This window comes from Heptranchias perlo, chromosome 20, assembly GCF_035084215.1.
Source record: "Heptranchias perlo isolate sHepPer1 chromosome 20, sHepPer1.hap1, whole genome shotgun sequence".
In the NCBI taxonomy this organism is placed as follows: Eukaryota; Metazoa; Chordata; class Chondrichthyes; order Hexanchiformes; family Hexanchidae; genus Heptranchias; species Heptranchias perlo.
This window is the reverse complement of record NC_090344.1, coordinates 52,981,941-53,002,022: the sequence shown is the minus strand read 5'-3', so window position 1 is coordinate 53,002,022 and position 20,082 is coordinate 52,981,941. Positions and strand designations below refer to the sequence as shown.

At 47.3% G+C, this 20,082-nt stretch overlaps 1 protein-coding gene across 1 annotated transcript in view; it reads right to left on the bottom strand.

Moving 5' to 3' along the window:
- lgi3 (leucine-rich repeat LGI family, member 3) overlaps positions 1–20,082 on the bottom strand; it is a 74,761-nt gene that overhangs the window by 35,156 nt on the left and 19,523 nt on the right. The window contains exons 4-6 of the mRNA XM_068001401.1: positions 18,107–18,178; positions 17,944–18,015; positions 3,074–3,145 (exon numbers count right to left, since the gene is read on the bottom strand). Of these exons, the coding sequence (XP_067857502.1) occupies positions 3,074–3,145; positions 17,944–18,015; positions 18,107–18,178 (216 nt within the window). The remainder of the gene's footprint in view (positions 1–3,073; positions 3,146–17,943; positions 18,016–18,106; positions 18,179–20,082) is intronic.

Genomic DNA, 20,082 nt, shown 5'->3' with positions numbered 1-20,082 from the left:
GTCATGTAGCTTGATTGCCTTATGGAAACTGGGAGAATCTGCCAAAGTTTCTCATGAAATCGGTCGCTGTTTTATTTTGCTGTGTGCAGAGGCTGGTGCACAAGGTTGCATTGTCTAGTGACTGGGGTGAACACTGATTTACCAATTAACAATCGGGGCAGTACCCAGAGCTCAGACGATAGCCTCAACTCTCTAACCGGTTCTGAATACTGGTGAGGGAGAGGGTTCCTCTGGGGAGTGCAGTCAGAGCCAAGTCCACAGCACCATGGGTGGCTCAGCTGTACGAGGTGGTGGGCGGGCAGAGGAGGAAGGTCAGGAGAGCAATAGTGATAGGGGATTCTATCGTTAGGGAAGAAGACAGGCGTTTCTGCGGTCGCAGACACGATTCCAGGATGGTATGTTGCCTCCCTGGTGCCAGGGTCAAGGATATCACTGAGTGGCTGCAGAACATTCTGGAAGGGGAGGGTGAACAGCCAGAGGTCGTGGTCCATATCAGTATCAACGACATAGGTAGAAAGAGGGATGAGGTCCTGCAGGCAGATTTTAGGGAGCTAGGAAAGAGATTAATAAGCAGGACCTCAAAAGTAGTAATCTCCGGATTACTCCCGGTGCCACGTGCTAGTGAGTATAGAAATAGGAGGATAGAGCAGATGAGTGCGTGGCTGCAGAGATGGTGCAGGAAGGAGGGCTTTAGATTACTGGGGCATTGGGACAAGTTCTGGGGGAGGTGGGACCTGGACAGGCCGGACGGGTTACACCTCAACAGAGCTGGGACCAATGTCCTCGTGGGGAGGTTCGCTGGTGCTGTGTGGTGGGGGGAGGGTTTAAACTAGTTTGGCAGGGGGATGGACACCAGGATGTAGCATTGGAAAGGAGAAACAAGGTGCACAAAGGATTGGGGGAGAAAGATAGCACTAGAATAAGAAATAGTACAGTATTAGGTGGGATCAGACTAAGAGAGAGTACAAGAAGATCTAAGACTGGTTTACAGTGCATGTGTGTAAACGCATGAAGCATGGTAAATAAGGTTGGTGAGTTGCAGGCGCAATTAGCTACATGGGAATACGATGTTGTGACAATAACGGAGACCTTGCTCAAAAAAGGGCAGGATTGATAACTGAATATTCCTGGATCCAAGGTGTTCAGGAAAGATAGGGAAGGAAAGAAAGGAGGCAGCATTGATTAAGAAGAATATTGCAGTGCTGGAGAGAGAGGATGTCCTGGAGGGGTCAAGGACAGAATCTATTTGATGTGGAGATGCCGGTGATGGACTGGGGTGGACAAATGTAAGGAATCTTACAACACCAGGTTATAGTCCAACAATTTTATTTTAAAATCACAAGCTTTCAGAGATTATCCCCTTCGTCAGGTGAGTGAGTGAGTAGTAATCTCCGCATTACTCCCGGTGCCACGCGCTAGTGAGTATAGTAATAGGAGGATAGAGCAGGTGAGTGCATGGCTGCAGAGATGGTGCAGGAGGGAGGGCTTTAGATTACTGGGGCACTGGGACAAGTTCTGGGGGAGGTGGGACCTGGACAGGCCGGATGGGTTACACATCAACAGAGCTGGGACCAATGTCCTCGCGGGGACACTCACTCACCTGACGAAGGGGGTAATCTCCGAAAGCTAGTGATTTTAAAATAAAATTATTAGAATCTATTTGGTTAGAGTTAAGAAACAATAGAGGTGCCATTACACTACTGGGTGTATTCTATTGGCCACCAACTAGTGGGAAGGATAGAGGAGCAAATTTGCAATGAATTACAGAAAGGTGCAAGAACCATAGATTGTGATAATGGGGGGCTTCAATTATCCTAATATAGATAGGGATAGTAATAGTGTAAAGGGCTGAGAGGGAGAAGAATTTCTGAAGTGCGTTCAGGAGAACTTTCTTGACCAGTATGTTTCTGGCCCAATGAGGAAGGAGGCATTGCTAGATTTGGTTCTAGGGAATGAGGTGGGTCAAGTGGAGCAAGTACCAGTGGGGAAACATTTAGGGACCAGTGATCATAGTATCATAAGGTTTGGATTAGCTATGGAAAAGGACAAGGAGCAATCTAGAGTATAAATACTTAATTGGAGGAGGGCCAATTTCAGTGGGTTGAGAACGGATCTGGCCCGGGTAAATTGGAATCGAAGATTGGCAGGCAAAACTGTTTTGAACAATGGGCGGCCTTTAAAGAGGAGATGGTTTGGGTACAGTCTAGGTACATTCCTATAAGGAATCTTACAACACCAGGTTATAGTCCAACAGTTTTATTTGAAAATCACAAGCTTTCGGAGGCTTTCTCCTTCGTCACCTGACGAAGGAGAAAGCCTCCGAAAGCTTGTGATTTTCAAATAAAACTGTTGGACTATAACCTGGTGTTGTAAGATTCCTTACATTTGTCCACCCCAGTCCATCACCGGCATCTCCACATCATTCCTATGAGGGGGAAAGGTAGGGCAACTAAAGCCAGAGCTCTCTGGATGATGAAAGAGATAGAGAGAGTAAGGTGAAGCAGAAAAAGGGGTGTATGACAGATGTCAGGTTGATAATACAAGTGAGAACCAGGCTGAATATAGAAAGTACAGAGGGGAAGTGAAAAAGGAAATAAAAGGGGCAAAGAGAGAGTATGAAAATAGACTGGCGGCCAACATAAGAGGGAATCCAAAAGTCTTCTATAGGCATATAAATAGTAAACGGGTAGTAAGGGGAGGGATGGGGTTGATTAGGGACCAAAAAGAAGATCTACTCATGGAGGCAGAGGGCATGGCTGAGGTACTAAATGAGTATTTTGCATCTGTCTTTACCAAGAAAGAAGAGGCTGCCAAAGTCACAGTAAAATGATTCTAAGCTACCATTTTGCTACATACTATAACAATATAATTTAAACATTTCCTTTACATTACAGGATTATTGCTAATTCTGTATCTTCCAAAATTCTCTGTTGAGGTGAAATCGTGCTCAGCAATATTAGCATCTGAACATGGTAATATTGCATCGCGCAATTTCACTCCATATCACTGTTGGATTCTGTTCTTTATGGAATACCACTGCAATCTTCAAAGGATGAATAAACAAATCGCTCACAAATGTGTCAAAACATTAAGGTTCATGAAGATGTCTCTGGGAAGTGCCAGAAGATTGTTGTTTTCCAATGATCTGAAAGAGAAAAAATATCAAATGATTAAATGTTGCACTGTTAAAAGCAAGAACTGATACACTGTTTGTATACCAGATAGGTACAGTGGCATATTTAATAAGCTTGGGTATTAAAACTAAGATGTAATACAGAAACTGCATTGTTTTTATCTCAGAAAGGTAGAGAGTGAAGTGAGAGACACAGACCGTCAAAGAAAGAGAAAGCGAAAATGTGAATGGTGACACAGACAGAGGGAGGGAGCGAGTGAGAGGCAGACAGACAGAGAGAGAGAGAGAGACAGACAGGCTGGCAGAGAGAGAGAGAGAGACAGACAGACAGACAGACAGACAGACAGACAGAGAAAGAGACAGACAGATAGACAGAGACAGATAGAGAGAGAAAGAGAGAGAGAGAGAGAGAAAGACACAGACAGGCTGGCAGAGAGAGAGAGACAGGCAGAGACAGACAGAGAGAGAGAGAGAGAGAGAGAGAGCGAGAGAGGCAGACAGAGAGAGAGAGAAAGAGACAGACAGATAGACAGAGACGGCACGGGGGGGGGAGGGAGGGAGGTGGCCTGGGTGTTGGGGGGAGGCGACATGGGGGGGTGAGACAGAGAGCAGGGGAGAAAGAGAGCAGGGGAGACAGAGAGGGAGGGAGACAGAGAGGGAGGGAGACAGAGAGGGAGGGAGACAGAGAGGGAGGGAGACAGAGAGGGAGGGAGACAGAGAGGGACAAAGGGACAGCCAAACAGGCGAAGAAGGAAACACGAGAGTGAACGGTGATTCTGTTGGTTCAAGCCCGACTTCTACCTTTACTAAATCAGACATGGAAAAGGTGTTTGCTGCTATTCATGTAAACACTCTGCATGCATCAATGTTCCTGTCAGTTTGGCTCAGTAGGTACCACTCTTACGTCTTGAGTCAGGTTTGGTGTTGAGCCCCACTCCAGGACTGAAGCACATAATGGAGACTGACACTCCAGTGCACTATTGAGGAAGCACTGCACTGTTGGACATGACGTACTGAGGGAGCGTTGCATGATCAGAGGTACAGTAGAGGGAGTGTTGTTTGGTCAGAGGTACAGTACTGAGGGAGTGTTGTTTGGTCAGAGGTACAGTAGAGGGAGTGTTGTTTGGTCAGAGGTACAGTACTGAGGGAGTGTTGTTTGGTCAGAGGTGCTGTACTGAGGGAGTATTGTTTGGTCAGAGGTACAGTAGAGGGAGTGTTGTTTGGTCAGAGGTACAGTACTGAGGGAGTGTTGTTTGGTCAGGGGTACAGTACTGAGGGAGTGTTGTTTGGTCAGAGGTACAGTACTGAGGGAGTGTTGTTTGGTCAGAGGTACAGTACTGAGGGAGTGTTGTTTGGTCAGAGGTGCTATACTAAGGGAGTCTTGTACTGTTGGGAGTACAGTACTGAGTCTTGTATGGTCAGAGGTACAGTACTGAGGGAGTGTTGTTTGGTCAGAGGTACAGTACTGAGTCTTGTATGGTCAGAGGTACAGTACTGAGGGAGTGTTGTTTGGTCAGAGGTACAGTACTGAGGGAGTGTTGTTTGGTCAGAGGTACAGTACTGAGGGAGTGTTGTTTGGTCAGAGGTGCTGTACTGAGGGAGTGTTGTTTGGTCAGAGGTGCTGTACTGAGGGAGTGTTGTTTGGTCAGAGGTACAGTACTGAGGGAGTGTTGTTTGGTCAGAGGTACAGTACTGAGGGAGTGTTGTTTGGTCAGAGGTGCTGTACTGAGGGAGTGTTGTTTGGTCAGAGGTACAGTACTGAGGATGTGTTGTTTGGTCAGAGGTACAGTACTGAGGGAGTGTTGTTTGGTCAGAGGTACAGTACTGAGGGAGTGTTGTTTGGTCAGAGGTGCTGTACTGAGGGAGTGTTGTTTGGTCAGAGGTACAGTACTGAGGGAGTGTTGTTTGGTCAGAGGTACAGTACTGAGGGAGTGTTGTATGGTCGGTGGTGCTGTACTGAGGGAGTGTTGTTTGGTCAGAGGTACAGTACTGAGGGAGTGTTGTATGGTCGGTGGTGCTGTACTGAGGGAGTGTTGTTTGGTCAGAGGTGCTGTACTGAGGGAGTGTTGTTTGGTCAGAGGTACAGTACTGAGGGAGTGTTGTATGGTCGGTGGTGCTGTACTGAGGGAGTGTTGTTTGGTCAGAGGTACAGTACTGAGGGAGTGTTGTATGGTCGGTGGTGCTGTACTGAGGGAGTGTTGTTTGGTCAGAGGTGCTGTACTGAGGGAGTGTTGTTTGGTCAGAGGTACAGTACTGAGGGAGTGTTGTTTGGTCAGAGGTACAGTACTGAGGGAGTGTTGTTTGGTCAGAGGTACAGTACTGAGGGAGTGTTGTTTGGTCAGAGGTACAGTACTGAGGGAGTGTTGTTTGGTCAGAGGTGCTGTACTGAGGGAGTGTTGTTTGGTCAGAGGTGCTGTACTGAGGGAGTGTTGTTTGGTCAGAGGTACAGTACTGAGGGAGTGTTGTTTGGTCAGAGGTGCTGTACTGAGGGAGTGTTGTTTGGTCAGAGGTACAGTACTGAGGATGTGTTGTTTGGTCAGAGGTACAGTACTGAGGGAGTGTTGTTTGGTCAGAGGTACAGTACTGAGGGAGTGTTGTTTGGTCAGAGGTGCTGTACTGAGGGAGTGTTGTTTGGTCAGAGGTACAGTACTGAGGGAGTGTTGTTTGGTCAGAGGTACAGTACTGAGGGAGTGTTGTTTGGTCAGAGGTACAGTACTGAGGGAGTGTTGTTTGGTCAGAGGTACAGTACTGAGGGAGTGTTGTTTGGTCAGAGGTACAGTACTGAGGGAGTGTTGTTTGGTCAGAGGTACAGTACTGAGGGAGTGTTGTTTGGTCAGAGGTACAGTACTGAGGGAGTGTTGTTTGGTCAGAGGTACAGTACTGAGGGAGTGTTGTTTGGTCAGAGGTACAGTACTGAGGGAGTGTTGTTTGGTCAGAGGTACAGTACTGAGGGAGTGTTGTTTGGTCAGAGGTACAGTACTGAGGGAGTGTTGTTTGGTCAGAGGTACAGTACTGAGGGAGTGTTGTTTGGTCAGAGGTACAGTACTGAGGGAGTGTTGTTTGGTCAGAGGTACAGTACTGAGGGAGTGTTGTTTGGTCAGAGGTACAGTACTGAGGGAGTGTTGTTTGGTCAGAGGTACAGTACTGAGGGAGTGTTGTTTGGTCAGAGGTACAGTACTGAGGGAGTGTTGTTTGGTCAGAGGTACAGTACTGAGGGAGTGTTGTTTGGTCAGAGGTACAGTACTGAGGGAGTGTTGTTTGGTCAGAGGTACAGTACTGAGGGAGTGTTGTTTGGTCAGAGGTGCTGTACTGAGGGAGTGTTGTTTGGTCAGAGGTACAGTACTGAGGGAGTGTTGTTTGGTCAGAGGTACAGTACTGAGGGAGTGTTGTATGGTCGGTGGTGCTGTATTTTGAATGAGATGTTAAACGGAGACCCTGCCATCTGTTCAGATGGATTTAAAAGGTCCCAAGGCACTATTCGAACAAGGGCAGGGAGTTCTCTTGGTGTCCTGGGCAACACTTATCCTGATCCAACACCACAAAAGCAGACTTTTCTTTTGGGATAGATGGAGAGAAACAGACAGAGTGAATTTCCTCGCTGGCTTCAGTGCATTATTCGTGCAGAAATGGTGCAGGAAATGTTTTCAGGCTCGGAAATTGGGCAGAAGCAGTTTCCTGCAGACTAGAACACTTGTCCAGAATTCCTTTGAGTGTCTGCCCCTTGCTGTGATCTGCTGGTTGAGTCCTGAATCACCTCCTTTGTGTAAGTGTAAATAGGGCCAGTGATACAGCAGCTGGGAGGGCCCTGGTTTTAGACTGATGTTTATGAGGAGCTGCCGAGGCAGAAGAGGATAGGATTTCCTCACCCTCAGGGGTCTGCACAGTTTGAAGAGTAATTTCTGCGGCCAGGAAATTATTTTTTTGGTGACTTTTGCTTACAGACACCCATACATGCTTCCTACTGCTTGTGACAGGATCAAACCACTGCCAGATTAAGTGAGTGGGCAAAACTGTGGCAGATGGAGTTCAATGTGGGGAAGTCAAAGGTCATCCACTTTGTATCCAAGAAGGTCAAATTGGAATATATTCTGAATGGTGAGATAGGAGCCGTGAAGGAGCAAATGGATTTTGGGGTCCATGTACACAGATCACTGAGGAACAGGGACACAAGTAATTTAAAAGGCGAATGGAATGTTGGCCTTTATCTCAAGGGGGCTGAAATGCAAAGGGGTGGAAGGTATAGCTGTACTGAGCTCTGGTTAGACCCCATCTGGAGATACTGCGTTCATTTCTGGGTACCGCACCTCAGGAAGGATATATTGGCCTTGGAGGGGGTGCAGCGCAGATTCACTAGAATGATACCAGGGCTGAAGGTTAAATTACGAGGACAGGTTACATAAACTTGGTTTGGATTCCCTTGAGTACAGAAAATTAAGGGGTGATTTAATTGAGGTGTTTAAAATAATTTTCAGAAGGATGTGAAGGCCTTAGAGAGAGTGCAAAAGAGATTTACTAGAATGATTCCAGGGAGGAAGGACTTTAGTTACATGGATAGACTGGAGAAGCTGGGGTTGTTCTCCTTAGAGCAGAGAAGGTTGAGAGGAGATTTGATAGAGGTATTCAAAATCATGAAGGGTCCAGACAGAGTAGATAGAGAGAAACTGTTCAAATTGGTGGAAGGGTCAAGAACCAGAGGACATAGATTTAAGGTGATTGGCAAAAGAACCAAAGGTGACATGAGGCAAAACTTTTTTACGCAGTGAGTGGTTAGGATCTGGAATGCACTGCCCGAGGGGGTGGTGGAGGCAGATTCAATCATGGCTTTCAAGAGGGAACTGGATAAGTACTTGAAGGGAAAAAAATTGCAGGGCTACAGGGAAAGGGCGGGGGGAGTGACTCGACGGGCCGAATGGCCTCCATCCGTGCTGTAACCTTTCTATGATTCAATAATGATTAAAGGATTTGATAGGGTAGAAAGAGAGAAACTATTTCCTCTGGTGGGGGGAGTTCAGAAAAAGGGGGCACAACCTTAAAATTAGAGCTAGGCCGTTCAGGTGTGATGTCAGGAAGCACTTCTTCACACAAAGGGTAGTGCAAATCTGGAACTCTCTCCCCCAAAAAGCTGAGACTGGGGGTCAGTTGGAGCTTTGAAGACTGAGATAGTTAAGATTTTTGTTAGATCAGGGTATCAAGGGTACGGTAGCATAGTGGTTATGTTACTGGACCAGTAATCCAGAGGCCGAGACTAACAATCTGCGAGTTATGAGTTCAAATCCCGCCACGGCAGCTGGGGAATTTAAATTCAATTAATTAAATAAAATCTAGAATTAAAATACTAGTATCAATAACGGTGGCCATGAAACGACTGGATTGTCAAAAAAACCCATCTGATTCACGAATGTCCTTGAGGGAAGGAAACCTGCCGTCCTTATCTATTCTGGCCGATATGTGACTCCAGACCAACTGTAATGTGGTTGATTCTTAACTGCCCTCTGAAATGGCCGAGCAAGCCACTGAGTTGTAAAATTCTCGCTTAAAAAAAGTCAAAATGAGAATAAAACCGGACGGACCAGCTGGCATCGGACACGACAAAGGCAAACCAAGCCCAGTTGACCCTGCAAAGTCCTCCTCACTAACATCTGGGGACTTATGCCAAAATTGGGAGAGCTGTCCCATAGACGAGTCAAGCAACAGCCTGACACAGCCATACTCACAGAATCATACCTTTCAGCCAATGTCCCAGACTCTTCCATCACCATCCCTGGGGATGTCCTGTCCCACCGGCCAGGACAGACCCACCAGCGGTGGAGTGATATACAGTGGCCCTGGGAGTCCTCAACATTGACTCTGGACCCCTTGAAATCTCATGGCATCAGGTCAAACATGGGCAAGAAAACCTCCTGCTGATGAATCAGTCCTCCTCCATGTTGAACACCACTTGGAGGAAGCACTGAGGGTAGCAAGGGCACAGAATGTACTCTGGGTGGGGGACTTCAATGTCCATCACCAAGAGTGGCTCGGTAGCACCACTACTGACCGAGCTGGCCGAGTCCTGAAGGACATAGCTGCCAGATTGGGCCTGCGGCAGGTGGTGAGCGAACCAACACGAGGGAAAAACTTACTTGACCTCGTCCTCACCAATCTACCTGTCGCAAATGCATCTGTCCACGACAGTATTGGTAGGAATGACCACCGCACAGTCCTCGTGGAGATGAAGTCCCGTCTTCGCACTGAGGACACCATCCAACATGTTGTGTGGCACTACCACCGTGCTAAATGGGATAGATTCAGATCAGATCCAGCAGCTCAAAACTGGGCATCCATGAGACGCTGTGGGCCATCAGCAGCAGCAGAATTGCATTCCAGCACAATCTGTAACCTCATGGCCCGGCATATTCCTCACTCTACCATTACCAACAAGCCAGGGGATCAACCCTGGTTCAATGAGGAGTGTAGAAGAGCATGCCAGGAGCAGCACAAGGCGCACCTAAAAATGAGGTGCCAACCTGGTGAAGCTACAACTCAGGACTGCATGCTAAACATTGGAAGCAACATGCTACAGACAGAGCGAAGCGATTCCACAACCAACGGATCAGATGAAAGCTCTGCAGTTGCCACATCCAGTCGTGAATGGTGGTGGACAATTAAACAACTAACGGGAGGAGGAGGCTCTGCAAACATCCCCATCCTCAATGATGGCGGAGTCCAGCACATGAGTGCAAAAGACAAGGCTGAAGCGTTTGCAACCATCTTCAACCAGAAGTGCCGAGTGGATGATCCATCTCAGCCTCCTCCCGATATCCCCACCATCACAGAAGCCAGTATTCAGCCAATTTGATTCACTCCACGTGATATCAAGAAACGACTGAGTGCACTGGATACAGCAAAGGCCAGGGGCCCCGATAGCATCCCGGCTGTAGTGTTGAAGACTTGTGCTCCAGAGCTAGCTGCGCCTCTAGCCAAGCTGTTCCAGTACAGCTACAACACTGGCATCTACCAGACAATGTGGAAAATTGCCCAGGTATGTCCTGTCCACAAAAAGCAGGACAAATCCAATCCGGCCATTTACTGCCCCATCAGTCTACTCTCAAAGTGATGGAAGGTGTCGTCGACAGTGCTATCAAGCGGCACTTACTCACCAATAACCTGCTCACCAATGCTCAGTTTGGGTTCCGCCAGGACCACCAGGCTCCAGTCCTCATTACAGCCTTGGTTCCAAACATGGACAAAAGAGCTGAATTCCAGAGATGAGAGAGACTGCCCTTGATATCAAGGCAGCATTTGACCGAGTTTGGCACGAAGGAGCCCCAGTAAAATTAAAGTCAATGGGAATCAGGGGGAAAACTCTCCAGTGGCCGGAGTCATACCCAGCGCAAAGGAAGATGGTAGTGGTTGTTGGAGGCCAATCATCTCAGCCCCCGGACGTTGCTGCAGGAGTTCCTCAAGGCAGTGTCCCAGGCCCAACCATCTTCAGCTGCTTCATCAATGACCTTCCCTCCATCGTAAGGTCAGAAATGGGGATGTTTGCTGATGATTGCAGTGTTCAGTTCCATTTGCAACCCCTCAAATAATGAAGCAGTCCGAGCCCGCATGCAGCAAGACCTGGACAGCATCCAGGCTTGGGCTGATAAGTGGCAAGTAACATTCGCACCAGACAAGTGCCGGCAATGACCATCTCCAACAAGAGAGAGTCTAACCACCTCCCCTTGACATTCAATGGCATTACCAACGCCGAATCCCCCACCATCAACATCCTGGGGGTCACCATTGACCAGAAACCTAACTGGACCAGCCATATAAATACTGTGGCTACAAGAGTAGGTCAGAGGCTGGGTATTTTGCGGCGAGTGACTCACCTCCTGACTCCCCAAAGCCTTCCTACCATCTACAAGGCACAAGTCAGGAGTGTGATGGAATACTCTCCACTTGCCTGGATGAGTGCAGCTCCAACAACACTCAAGAAGCTCGACAACATCCAGGATAAAGCAGCCCGCTTGATTGGCACCCCATCCACCACCCGAAACATTCACTCCCTTCACCATCGTCGCACAGTGGCTGCAGTGTGTACCATCCACAGGATGCACTGCAGCAACTCGCCAAGGCTTCTTCGACAGCACCTCCCAAACCAACGACCTCTACCACCTAGAAGGATAATAACAGGAGGCACATGGGAACAACACCACCTGCACGTTCCCCTCCAAGTCACACACCATCCCGACTTGGAAATATATCGCCGTTCCTTCATCGTCGCTGGGTCAAAATCCTAGAACTCCCTTCCTAACAGCACTGTGGGAGAACCTTCACCACACGGACTACAGCGGTTCAAGAAGGCGGCTCACCACCACCTTCTCAAGGGCAATTAGGGATGGGCAATAAATGCCGGCCTCGCCAGCGACGCCCACATCCCATGAACGAATTTTAAAAAATCAAGGGATATGGAGCAAAGGCGGGTAAATGGAGTTGAGGTACAGATCAGCCACGATCAAACTGAATGGCTGAACAGGCTCGAGTGGCTGAATGGTCTCCTCCTGCAGGAGAGCAGATGAGTTAATCACCTTCGACATCATAGTCATGCAGCAGTGAGACAGAGTCATAGGAACATAGGAACAGGAGTAGGCCATTCAGCCCCTCGTGCCTGCTCCGCCATTTGATAAGGTCATGGCTGATCTGTGATCGAACTCCATATACCTGCCTTTGGCCCATGTCCCTGAATACCATTGGTTGCCAAAAAGCTATCTATATCAGATTTAAATTTAGCAATTGAGCTAGTATCAATTGCCGTTTGCGGAAGAGAGTTCCAAACTTCTACCACCCTTTGTGTGTAGAAATGTTTTCTAATCTCACTCCTGAAAGGTCTGGCTCTAATTTTTAGACTGTGCCCCCTACTCCTAGAATCCCCAACCAGCGGAAATAGTTTCTCTCTATCCACCCTATCCGTTCCCCTTAATATCTTATAAGCTTCGATCAGATCACCCCTTAACCTTCTAAACTCCAGAGAATACAACCCCAATTTGTATAATCTCTCCTCGTAACTTAACCCTTGAAGTCCGGTTAACATTCTAGTAAACCTATGCTGCACTCCCTCCAAGGCCAATATGTCCTTCCGAAGGTGCAGTGCCCAGAACTGCTCACAGTACTCCGGGTGCGGTCTAACCAGGGTTTTGTATAGCTGCAGCATAACTTCTGCCCCCTTGTACTCCAGTCCTCTAGATATAAAGGCCAGCATTCCATTAGCCTTATTGATTATTTTCTGTACCTGTTCATGACACTTCAATGATCTATGGACCTGAACCCCTAAGTCCCTTTGGACATCCACTGTTTTTAACTTTTTATCTTTTAGAAAGTACCCTGTTCTATCCTTTTTTGATCCAAAGTGGATGACCTCACATTTGTCTGCATTGAATTCCATTTGCCACAGTTTTGCCCATTCATCTAATCTATCAATATCCCTTTGTAATTTTATGTTTTCATCTACACTGCTTACAATGCCACCAATCTTTGTAAGGAATCTTACAACACCAGGTTATAGTCCAACAAATTTATTTTAAAATCACAAGCTTTCGGAGATTATCCCCTTCGTCAGGTGAATGACAGGAGATAATCAGGGGATAATCTCCGAAAGCTTGTGATTTTAAAATAAATTTGTTGGACTATAACCCGGTGTTGGAAGATTCCTTACATTTGTCCACCCCAGTCCATCACCGGCATCTCCACATCATGACCAATCTTTGTGTCATCGGCAAACTTAGATATGAAACTTTCTATGCCTTCATCTAAGTCGTTAAGAAATATTGTGAATAATTGAGGCCCCAAGACAGATCCCTGCAGGACTCCACTAATCACATCCTGCCAATGTGAATACTTACCCATTATCCCTACTCTCTGTCGCCTTTCGCTCAGCCAACTTCCTAACCAAGTCCGTACTTTTCCCTCAATTCCATGGGCTTCTTTTTTTTTTATTCGTTCACGGGATGTGGGCGTCGCTGGCGAGGCCAGCATTTATTGCCCATCCCTAATTGCCCTCGAGAAGGTGGTGGTGAGCCGCCTTCTTGAACCGCTGCAGTCCGTGTGGTGGGACTTTATCAAATGCCTTCTGGAAATCCATATAAATAACATCCATTGACATTCCCCTGTCCACTACCTTCGTCACCTCTTCAAAAAATTCAATCAGGTTTGTCAGGCACGACCTACCTTTCACAAATCCATGCTGGCTCTCTCTGATTAACTGAAAATTCTCGAGGTGTTCAGTCACCCTGTCCTTAATTATAGACTCCAGCATTTTCCCCACAACAGATGTTAGGCTAACTGGTCTATAATTCCCTGGTTTCCCTCTCTCTCCTTTCTTAAAAAGCAGAGTGACATGTGCAATTTTCCAATCCAGAGGGACAGTTCTTGAATCTAGAGAACTTTGAAAGATTATAGTTAGGGCCTCTGCAATGTGCTCACCTACTTCCTTTAAAACCCTGGGATGGAAACCATCTGGTCCTGGGGATTTGTCACTCTTTCGTGCTATTATTTTCTTCATTACTGTTGTTTTAATTATGTTAATTTTATTGAGTCCCTGTCCCCAATTCAATATTAGTTTTCTTGGGATTTCCGGCATGCTATCCTCCTTTTGCACTGTAAATACTGACGCAAAGTAATTATTCAACATGTCTGCCATTTCCCCATTGTCAATGACAATTATTTTATTTTTGTTGATGGGAGGTGGGCATTGCTGGCGAGGCCGGCATTTATTGCCCATCCCTAATTGCCCTTGAGAAGGTGGTGGTGAGCTGCCTTCTTGAACCGCGACAGTCCGTGTGGTGATGGTTCTCCCACAGTGCTGTTAGGAAGGGAGTTCCAGGATTTTGACCCAGCAACGATGAAGGAAGGGTGATATATTTCCAAGTCAGGATGGTGTGTGACTTGGAGGGGAACGTGCAGGTGGTGTTGTTCCCATGTACCTGCTGCTCTGGTCCTTCTAGGTGGTAGAGGTCACGTGTTTGGGAGGTGCTGTCGAAGAAGCCTTGGCGAGTTGCTGCAGTGCATCCTGTGGATGGTACGCACTGCAGCCACTGTGCACCGGGGGTGAAGGGAGTGAATGTTTAGGGTGGTAGATGGGGTGCCAATCAAGCGGGCTGCTTTGTCCTGGATAGTGTCGAGCTTCTTGAGTGTTGTTGGAGCTGCACTCAACCAGGCAAGTGGAGAGTATTCCATCACACTCCTGACTTGTGCCTTGGAGATGGTGGAAAGGCTTTGGCGAGTCAGGAGGTGAGTCAGTCGCCGCAGAATACCCGGCCTCTGACCTGCTCTTGTAGCAACTGGACCAGCCATATAAGTACTGTGAAGTTTCTGGTTAATGGTGACACCTACGATGTTGATGGTGGGGGATTCGGCGATGGTAATGCCATTGAATGTCAAGGGGAGGTGGTTAGACACTCTCTTGTTGGAGATGGTCATTGCCTGGCACTTGTCTGGTGTGAATGTTACTTGCCACTTATCAGCCCAAGCCTGGATGTTGTCCAGGTCTTGCTGCATGCGGGCTCGGACTGCTTCATTATTTGAGGGGTTGCGAATGGAACTGAACACTGTGCAATCATCAGCGAGCATGCCCATTTCTGATCTTATGATGGAGGGAAGGTCATTGATGAAGCAGCTGAAGATGGTTGGGCCTCGGACACTGCCCTGAGGAACTCCTGCAGCAATGTCCTGGGGCTGAGAAGATTGGCCTCCAACAACCACTACCATCTTCCTTTGTGCCAGGTATGACTCCAGTCACTGGAGAGTTTTCCCCCTGATTTACATTGACTTCAATTTTACTTGGGCTCCTTGGTGCCACACTCAGTCAAATGCTGCCTTGATGTCAAGGGCAGTCACTCTCACCTCACCTCTGGAATTCAGCTCTTTTGTTCATGTTTGGACCAAGGCTGTAATGAGGTCTGGAGCCGAGTGGTCCTGGCGGAACCCAAACTGAGCATCGGTGAGCAGGTTATTAGTGAGTAAGTGCCGCTTGATTGCACTGTCGACGACACCTTCCATCACTTTGCTGATGATTGAAAGTGGACTGATGGGGTGGTAATTGGCCGGATTGGATTTGTCCTGCTTTTTGTGGACAGGACATTCCTGGGCAATTTTCCACATTGTTGGGTAGATGCCAGTGCTGTAGCTGTACTGGAACAGTTTGGCTAGAGGCGCAGCTAGTTCTGGAACACAAGTCTTCAGCACAACAGCCGGGATGTTGTCGGGGCCCAAAGCCTTTGCTGTATCCAGTGCACTCAGCCGTTTCTTGATATCACGTGGAGTGAATCGAATTGGCTGAATACTGGCATCTGTGATGGTGGGGATATCGGGAGGAGGCTGAGATGGATCATCCACTCGGCACTTCTGGCTGAAGATGGTTGCAAACACTTCAGCCTTGTCTTTTGCACTCACATGCTGGACACCGCCATCATTGAGGATGGGGATGTTTGCAGAGCCTCCTCCTCCCGTTGGTTGTTTAATTCACGACTGGATGTGGCAGGACTGCAGAGCTTTGATTTGATCCGTTGGTTGTGGAATCGCTTCGCTCTGTCTATAGCATGTTGCTTCCACTGTTTAACATGCATGTAGTCCTGAGTTGTAGCTTCACCAGGTTGGGACCTCACTTTTAGGTACGCCTGGTGCTGCTCCTGGCATGCTCTTCTATACTCCTCATTGAACCAGGGTTGATCCCACGGTTTGTTGGTAATGGTAGAGTGAGGAATATGCCGGGCCATGAGGTTACAGATTGTGCTGGAATGCAATTCTGCTGCTGCTGATGGCCCACAGCGCCTCTTGGATGCCCAGTTTTGAGCTGCTGGATCTGTTCTGAATCTATCCCATTTAGCACGGTGGTAGTGCCACGCAACATGTTGGATGGTGTCCTCAGTGCGAAGACGGGACTTCGTCTCCATGAGGACTGTGCGGTGGTCACTCCTACCGATACTGTCATGGACAGATGCATTTGCGACAGGTGGATTGGTGAGGACGAGGTCAAGTAAGTTTTTCCCTCGTGTTGGTTCGCTCACCACCTGCTGCAGGCCCAGTCTGGCAGCTATGTCCTTCAGGACTCGGCTAGGTCGGTCAGTAGTGGTGCTACCGAGCCACTCTTGGTGATGGACATTGAAGTCCCCCACCCAGAGTACATTCTGTGCCCTTGCTACCCTCAGTGCTTCCTCCAAGTGCTGTTGAACATGGAAGAGGACTGATTCATCAGCTGAGGGAGGACGGTAGGTGGTAATCAGCAGGAGGTTTCCTTGCCCATGTTTGACCTGATGCCATGAGATTTCATGGGGTTCAGAGTCAATGTTGAGGACTCCCAGGGCCACTCCCTCCTGACTGTATATCACTGTACGGCCACCTCTGGTGGGTCTGTCCTGCTGTTGGGACAGGACATACCCAGGGATGGTGATAGAAGAGTCTGGGACGTTGGCTGAAAGGTATGATTCTGTGAGAATGGCTATGTCAGGCTGTTGCTTGACTAGTCTGTGGGACAGCTCTCCCAATTTTGGCACAAGTCCCCAGATGTTAGTGAGAAGGACTTTGCAGGGTCGACTGGGTTTGGTTTGCCTTTGTCGTCTCTGATGCCGGGTGGTCCGTCCGGTTTTATTCTTATTATGACTTTTTTTTAGCAAGATTTTACAACTCAGTGGCTTGTTAGGCCATTTCAGAGGGCAATTAAGAATCAACCACATTGCTGTGGGTCTGGAGTCACATATAGGCCAGACCGGGTAAAGACAGCAGGTTTCCTTCCCTAAAGGACATTAGTGAACCAGATGGGTTTTTACGACAATCCAGTAGTTTCATGGTCACCATTACTGATCCTGGTATTTTAATTCCAGATTTTTATTTTTAATTAATTGAATTTAATTAATTGAATTTAAATTCCCCAGCTGCCGTGGCAGGATTTGAACTCATGACTCCGGATTATTAATCCGGGCCTCTGGATTACTCATCCAGTAACATAACCACTATGCTACTGTACCCCCACTTTCAGTTTTTAAGGGGCCAACACTGCTCCTGACCACCCTCTTTTTCCTAATATAACGATAAAAGTTCTTCGTATTGGTTTTGATATCCCTTGCGAGTTTCTTTTCATACTCTCTTTTTGTAGCTCTTACTATCTGTTTTGTGACCCTTTGTTGATCTTTGTATCTTTCCCATTCGCCAGGATCTGTGCCATTTTTTGCCTTTTTGTATGCCCTTTCCTTATGTCTTATACTGTCCCTTACCTCTTTCGTTGTCCATGGCTGTTTCTTTTGGCAAGTGGAGTTCTTGCCCCTCAGGGGTCATCCACTTTCACAGGATTACCAGCTTCCCCAAGGTTCACAGTGCAATCGATGACACACATGTTGCTTTGCGTACTTCCAGAAAACGTTGTGCTCTGTTAACTGATTCCACCTGGGGTCAGGGGAGCAGTTAACGTACAACAATCAGTCTCAGCAACCCTAGGTCAGGGAAGGGGTTTCCCAACTTTCAGCACTGATCCCTGCTGGAAAATGCATTGTGGACATTGGGTGAGGGTGGGATCAGACTTGGCTGTGATCAGGCTTCGTCGAATTGCGTGCCGCCACTAACTGTCTAGGTTGACACATAAGGAAAGGCCATTTGTGTGAGCAACAGGAGGGCTAGCAGGACCTGTGAGATTGTACCCGATAGGTAGTTAGTCCATTCCGCACAGGAGGGAGACAAGCAGTAACTAATGGTCCCAAGTGAGGTGCAGCTATAATAACACAACCCTTCTTCATTATTGACCCTTCTTTATTTTCTAAGCCTTGGGTAAGCTCATCATTGATTTTGGAAAGACTTACAGATGGTTCAGAGACTTGAGCCCTCGGAAGGTGTATTTGGAGAGTGACTGGATGTCGTTATTCTCTATGAAACTGTGAACACAAAAAGAAAGCAAGAATTCAGCACAAACACATTTATCATTAAAGGCGAGAAAAGTCACTGAGAAATACAGCACATACTTACAGGTACTGGAGGTGAGATAAACCATTGAATGCATCATTTCCAATCAGGGTGAAGGTGTTTGAGTTCAGCAAGCTGTGGGAGAGAAATTAGAAAAAAATCTTCAATCCAGAGTCTTGTGGTAATTTCTCCACGTTAATTTGTCTGCTTCAAACTGCTGGGCCTGATAACATGTGATCTGATCAATACCTTCTCTCACCTCTAAATGCAGTTTTTTCCTTTCTCTATCACAACCCTACTTGTTTCTCTGTTGTCATAGAATCATAGAAAATTTACTGCACAGAAGGCAGCCATTCGGCCCATCGTGTCCACGTCGGCTGAAAATGAGCCCCCCAGCCTAATCCCACTTTCCAGCACTTGGTCTGTAGCCCTGTAGGTTACGGCACTTCAGGTGCACAGCCAGGTATTTTTTAAATGAGTTGAGGGTTTCTGCCTCTCCCACCCTTTCAGGCAGTGAGTTCCAGACCCCCACCACCCTCTGGGTGAAAAAATTTCTCCTCAACTCCCCTCTAATCCTTCTACCAATCACTTTAAATCTAATCCCCCTGGTTATTGACCTCTCTGCTAAGGGAAATAGGTCCTTCCTATCCGCTCTATCTCGGCCCCTCATAATTTTGTACATCTCAATTAAATCACCCCTCAGCCTCCTCTGTTCCAAAGAGAATAACCCCAGCCTATCCAATGTCATCATAGCTAAAATTCTCCAGTCCTGGCAACATCCTTGTAAATCTCCTCTGCACCCTCTCTAGTGCAATCACATCCTTCCTGTAATGTGGTGACCAGAACTGGACGCAGTACTCAAGTTGTGGCCTAACCAGTGTTTTATACAGTTCCAGCATAACATCCCTGCTCTTATATCCTGTGCCTCGGCTAATAAAGGAAAGCATTCCATATGCCTTCTGAAACACCTTATCTACCTGATCTGCTACCTTCAGGGATCTGTGGTCATGCACTCCAAGGTCCCTCACTTCCTCTACACCTCTCAGTATCCTCCCATTTATTGTGTATTCCCGTGCCTTGTTTGCCCTCCCCAAATGCATTATCTCACACTTCTCCAGATTGAATTCCATTTGCCACTTTTCTGCCCACCTGACCAGTCCATTGATATCTTCCTGCAGTCTACAGTTTTGCTTCTCACTATCAACCACATGGCCAATTTTTAGTATCATCTGCAAACTTCTTAATCATGCCCCCTACATTTAAGCCGAAATCATTAATATATATCACAAAAAGCAAGGGACCTAGTACTGAGTCCTGTGGAACCCCACTGGAAACAGCCTTTCAGTCACAAAAACACCATTGATCATTACCCTTTGCTTCCTGCCACTGAGCCAATTTTGGATCCAACTTGCCACTCTCCCTTGGATCCCACAGGCTTGTACATTTTTTTTCCCAGTCTGCCATGTGGGACCTTGTTAAAAGCCTTGCTAAAATCCATTTAAACTACATCAAATGCACTACCCTCATCGACCCTCCTTGTTACCTTCTCAAAAAATTCAAGTTTGTCAGACACGACCTCCCCTTAACAAATCCAAGCTGACTATCCTTGATTACTCCGTGCCTTTCTAAGTGACGGTTTATCCTGTCCCTCAGAATTGATTCCAATAATTTGCCCACCACCGAGGTTAGACTGACTGGCCTGTAATTACTCGGTCTATCCTTCCCTCCCTTTTTAAACAATGGTACAATGTTAGCAGTCCTCCAATCCTCTGGAACCACGCCTGTATCCAGTGAGGATTGGAAAATGATGGTCAGAGCCTCTGCTATTTCCTCCCTTGCTTCTTTTAACAGCCTGGGATACATTTCATCTGGGCCTGGTGATTTATCTACTTTCAAAGATGCTAATCTCCTTAATACTTCCTCTCTCACTATGTTTATCCCATCCAATATTTCACACTCCTCCTCCTTAACTACAATGTCTGCATCGTCCCTCTCTTTTGTGAAGACAGACGCAAAGTATTCATTAAGACCCATACCTA